The following is a 6,000-nucleotide window of genomic DNA, read 5'->3' on the forward strand; positions in this document are numbered from 1 at the left end:
ACATCTGTGTCTTTTTTGTTTAGCTTCACTGATCTGTTAAATACACTCATTCTCTCTCTCTCTCTCTCTCCAAAGTGTCTTTTCATGATGATCCATTTTAGTGTCTATATAACTATACACAAAATTGTGAAATACTGACCAAAAGTAGCTATGCAGGTTATTTCAAACATGGAATATTAAAGCAGTGAGTACTGCAGTGTAGCTAGAAAAGAGTGTTTTGTTTTAGACCCCTCCCTGCCCCCCTCTCACATGAGATACACCTTTCTGAACAATTCACCTTGGACTGAATTTTTCTATTCTTGGGCTCTGTTCAAGGTTGAATACATACTTTTGAAGGGAGTACGGGGTAAGGATGAGCAACATCTCTTCATGTTTTGAGTTCTGCAATGGTGAGAAAAACTTCCCATTTTGAAAACAAACACTCCTGCTCCCCCAATACTAAAAAGTTACTGAAATTTGAAATTAAATAGTCCTCAAAGTACAGTATATACACAAGCAAGTTTTAAAATAAGATAATTATGATAATTGAGTATTGAAGTTAGTGTGTAAATTATTTGTGAGCATACGTGGATATCTCACATTTATGGCAGCGTTTAATCAAAAACTCCACCCTCTTTGTGACATCACAATGTACGTTTTCCCTGCCTCACCTGGCCAAGGAGTTGGCTGGTGCTGTTAGGCAACTACTGGAATGGTTTGCATCACTCTGATTTGTAAATATTTAATTGAAACAAAATCTCCTCCACCCTCACCCCCAAAGCATATCCCACTGGGAATCAACAATTGGAAATGCTTAGGAACTAGGGACAAGTGTATCTCTAGTCACAGGAATAGTCCCACTGTTAACCATAGTTAACCAGACAACTACAGCAACTGTAAAGGTTGGAATTCTTCCCTCCCAATCCTTTTACCTCAGTCAGATGTGAAGTTCAAAGCCTGTTTGGGACCATGTCAATACTAATATTAGTAAGCATCAGACCGTTTAAAAAGAGAGTGTTTGCATTTAATTTTTTCTATGTCAGTGCAATGTTTTGAAAGTTCCAAGTTATAATTTAAATTATCAGTAAGCATGAAATCTAATGTAAATACAGCAACATTAACTGCTACTCTGCACATTCTGTATAGTTTATAGTATATTGCCATTTGTCAAAATGTATGCTACAAGAAAAACAGGAATAGAAATTTATACATATGTGTAACCTGGCCAAGTTGATGTTTCTGTAGGGGAAATTTAACTTTATATTTCCACTGGGCACATTTGTGTTTACTCCTGCTATATGGTGTACAAAAACCAAGTTGACAATTATTTTTTGTCAAGGTCCACGTTTCTTGGTCAAGGTATAGTCCAGGTCCAGACGCCAGAAAACATAATTAAAAAAATAACAATAATAAGTAAATAAAAAGATTCTGGGGTCAATTCAAAAGTGTCTGGTGGTCCGGATTTGGCCCATGGTCTGCCTATTGACTACCCCTGCCATACAGTAATGCTATTATTAGGATGTGGATGAAATTACTTAGTTCCAACTTTCATTCATTGACTTAGTTAGGATTAAGTGGCTACCATCAAATTATAACTTGGTCTTGTGTCTGGAAATGTATTGTATTAATGTATTATTTGTTACAGGTAATGGTGTAGAAGAGTGTAGAGAAATGTTTTTCTGTTTTTTTTCCCCCCATTGTGTTTATTTTGTGGATTTGCAGACACTTCATGTGTAGTTAGATTCCTCATTGTTCCTCACAGAACAGAAGAGAAAAATTTAAAAAAAGAAAAAAACCACAGAAGTTGGCAGGAGGGACCTCCAGCCTAGTATGAAAAACTATTTTTAGCTCTTCTCTTGATGCAGAATAGGTTTTGAGTTAAGTGTCCCTTTAAAAATACAATCTGAGTAACTTGTGTATTTCCGGTTCACTATATCAGTCTTTCCCATTTCTTTTCATGCCAGTGGGAAGCCTTTAGCCTTCCTGAACTGCAGAACTTCTTGCGTATACTGGACAAAGAGGAAGATGAGCAACTACAGATCTTAAAGAGGCGTTATGCAGCCTACAAAGACAAACTTGAAGAAGCCCTTGGTGGGGTGTGGAAACCAGGTTAAAGTGGGGCCAAAGAACACTCAGGAAAAATGCGATGGAGCATGCCAAACCAAACGTACAGAACAGCAGCAAAGATTAGTCTTCTTTATTCAGAAGACTGGTTTGTGAAGCGAGAGTTACTTGTGCTTTTCTATAGATTTAGACCCATAAATCAGGGCACTTAGAGTCTTGCACCTATAAGTAAGGAATTCTGCATGTCTGTACATCAACTTGCAACCCCCTATTGTGCCTTAGAGGGCTTTCCAGGTTACCTTTGTGTAAGCTCTGAATCTGTTACCTAGGATGCTAACAAATAAGAATTTTTTTACCACTTTTTATTATTTGCTTTAATATTAATGATAGCTTTAAAAGTAAGGAAGTGCAAATTGATCATTTTAAAAATTAATAAAACAGCTTAGCCATGTGTGAACAAAAATCAGATTGGAGCACTATGTTTGAGATTAAATAGATTTGCACTACCTTTCTGTTTTCAAATATTTACTGTGTAATTTGTGAGAAAACAGTTATAGGTGGAAGGGATGCAAAACCTTTGAGGTTCTGTGAAATTGTGGAAAGTTTTAAAGTAGTCTTACTGGAGAAAGTAAAGAGCAAGTTGAAAAGAAGGCAAGAGCTGAGGAAGTGCTGTAATAGCTGATGGAAGATTGATGTAGAGTGGAAATACAAATGTAGAAGAAGAAGTGGAATTTTATTTTTTATAGTGAGTAGTTGTGTAAAAAAAAAAAAGTTTTAGGATGTTCTAATATTGTGAATAAGTTTTTAGAATTGTGTATATTCTCACTAGAATAGAAATGAGGATAATTAATACAAGTACTGGAAGGGAAGGAAGGAAGCTAAATATTAGTGAGATTAAACTGCCTATATTGGAGAAGCTAGTTCCTAAACATGTGAAAGCATGTGTGGTTTGAGATGTGCAACGAACTTACTGAGCTGTTTACCTGCTTGAATTTTGAAACGTGGATAGTGAGTATATCTCATTTTTATAAGGAACACCCACCTAATTGGTCACTGAATGTCTAGATTAGAAATATAGATGCAGGTACACTGGTCTAACTGAAATCAGATCTTTCCACTGAGGTCAAAGAGACATTTTTTAGGATAGACAATTTGAAATTGTCCAATCTTATGGAGACATGAAAGCATCCTTCTAGTGTGTTTACTTAAAGAGAAGTAGAATTTCTTGTTTGTATTTCCAAGGAAGCAGAGAAGTAGAATATATTGGTCATGTTGTAGATGAACAGCTTAATAATTCCAGTTCTGATAATTAGATTTTTTCTACTAATTATATTTTTAAAAAATGGTCCAGCAGCTAGTTACCAAATTCTGTACACTGCTGATTTACTTGATTAAGAGTAGGAAAAAAAATGTAGCAAAAGAAAATTTTGTACTTTACTGTAAATGTAATTATTATTCTTTCAGAAATATTTATCTAAAGAAGCACGTTCAAAGATACCAAAGAAATGGGTGTGCAATAAAAGCATGAAGAAGGTTTGAATAACTGACAAATTTTAGTCAGAGCCACATAGGGTGTGGTGGTGGTGGTGATCAGGATTTATGCTAGTAAACAAATGGATAAATGGATAGTGATGAGGATTCAAGAACAGCAATTGTTTCTCTTACCCTAAAGATGTTCATTGTGAATTCCCAAGGAATAGTTGACACTTTGGTGACACCTAGTGGATGCTCTGTGAAACTCCAAGCTGTTTCTGTTCTTTATATGAATTTGACATAATTGTGCCTTTGTTTCCTTTATTTAGTAATGGACAACTCCTTTTTTTGGGGGGTGGGCTGTGAGGAATATTTTTTGCAGATGCATCAAGACAATCATACATTTTAAAGTGTTAAGAGAACTTAAAAAGTAGGACTAACTATAAAAATATATATGGTATATCTTGTTTGTTTTTATTTTATTTCACATGTAACATTGTAGGGCATGTGGGACGTTTATCATCAAATTGAGACACTTTACCACAATGGTTCAGGGAGTACTTTTACATTTTGTTAACATTGTTTTTCTATAAATACTACAGCATATGGATGAGTATTCTATCAACATCCACTTAATTTATGTGGTGTTACCTATAACAATGTAATCATTAGATAATAGTTAACGTTGAACCATTTGTTCTTCAGATTTCAACACTGTTTGAGTCTGTAGTTTATAGATATGTGAATTTTTTTACTTGAACTAAATTATCTGTCTTTAAAGTGGGCATCTTCATTTGCTTTAGCCAAAACCTCAATCAGTGTCTTATGCACTACAAGTTTTAATTTGGAAAAAAAACCTTACTGTATTTTAATTTTGTCTTAGTCCACAGTTAATTGTTGAGACTGTTTTGTTTTATTTTTTTACATACTGGTTACTACAACAGCTTTAATTTAAATGAAATGGTCAAATCTGGACCATTTTTTTTTCTTTTTAATTTTATTATCAAATGATCAAGCTGTCAAACCTTTGTTGCAGAACTGTTTTGTATTCATTATGTGATGGTACCAGAATTATGATTAAATGACCTGGGGGCAATGCAGGGAAACCTTTAAAATTTATGTCTTAAAAAAAATTATACTATTTATAATTTTGACAAGTTTAATTTTATTTTTATAGGGAAGTTTTTATTCCCCTTGATGTTGTTATTGAAATGGCAAATGATAGTTCCATTATTAAAGTTGAAGTTGGCAGTACTTTGTCATTTGTGTAGTGTTTACTTACCTTGCTAATATTGTATTACCTGACGTTCAAGTTGTGTTCATTTAATGCTAAACAAGACCTCTTTATAAGGAAGCTACTTGGCAAAATACAGCCTCCTTTTAAGCACAAATTAAGATTTATTACTCTGGGAGGAATTTATTACTCTGCCAAAAAATAAAAAAAAATTCTGCGCACAATATTTTAAAATTCTGCAAATTTTATTTGTCAAAATAATACTACATAATCATGGCAGTTTCAATTATTTTACTAACTTATTTCAAAATACCTGTCAGCAAGTATGTCTGTAACAATACAGAGACACACACAAATTCCCCCAGGAGGAGAAAGTTAAACCCCTATGACAACCCAGTTCCTGTTTCTCTGCCCCCTTCCCTCCAGAGCCCAGCTGGGGGGCCAGACACCCGCAACCTCTCCCCACCCACAGCCCAGCCGTTGCCCAGATACCCGCAACCCCTCCCCACCCACAGCCCAGCTGCGGGGGCCCCCATTGCCCAGATACCCACACCTCTTTCCCCCCAGAGCCCAGTCATAGGGTCCCCCAGCCAAGACACCCACCCTCACTCCCTCAGAACCCAGCTGCAGGCCCCCCCCCAGCCCAAACACCTACCCTCTCTACCCCTCGATGCTCAGGGATCCAGAGGGAAAATCAGCCTGATGCTAAATCCCGGGCTTGTGTGGTGTTTCCTGTGCACCAGTGCCTCCTTCCTTCAGGGCATGCTGGGAACTGAAGCTGCTGGGAACCCTCTAGCTCTCTCCCCTTCCCCCAGCAGTGTCTTCTATATGAGAGCTGAGCTCTGCTGGGTCCAGCAGCCCCTAGTGGCGGCCAGAAGCACTGCAGCTCATTTCTGTGGGGGAAAGGAAATTTTGCATGCACAACATTAATTTCTGCGAAACTCTGCATTGCGCAGTGGTGCAGAATTCCCCCAGGATAATTTATCTGAGACAAGAAATATTTTACTTTGGTATCTATGTGCACACCATCAGCATAAAGTTTATTTTTTATTTTGTCTCCTGGTTTGATTAACAATATAAGCACTCACAGTAGGTTAGTAGACAGAGTATTGGATTAGGATTCTGGAGATTTAGGTTCTGTTCCCACCTCTGCTATTGTCATCCTGGGTGACACTGGGCAAGTCACTTCACCTTCCTGTTCCTTAGTTTTCCTATCTGTAACATGGAGGTTACAAGGAACAGGAAGGCGA

The 6,000-nt window shown here is 36.8% G+C and overlaps 1 protein-coding gene across 2 annotated transcripts in view; it reads left to right on the top strand.

Annotated features, from left to right (window-relative positions):
* RASSF3 (Ras association domain family member 3) overlaps positions 1-4,770 on the top strand; it is a 99,757-nt gene extending 94,987 nt beyond the window's left edge. For both annotated transcript variants that reach the window (XM_075066116.1, XM_032775238.2), the window contains exon 5: positions 1,944-4,770. In XM_075066116.1, coding sequence (XP_074922217.1) covers positions 1,944-2,093 — 150 coding nt within the window. In that variant the 3' untranslated portion in view covers positions 2,094-4,770. The remainder of the gene's footprint in view (positions 1-1,943) is intronic.
* The last annotated feature ends 1,230 nt before the right edge of the window (positions 4,771-6,000 follow it).

The sequence above is a fragment of the Chelonoidis abingdonii genome, chromosome 1 (genome assembly GCF_003597395.2).
Source record: "Chelonoidis abingdonii isolate Lonesome George chromosome 1, CheloAbing_2.0, whole genome shotgun sequence".
Taxonomy (NCBI): Eukaryota; Metazoa; Chordata; order Testudines; family Testudinidae; genus Chelonoidis; species Chelonoidis abingdonii.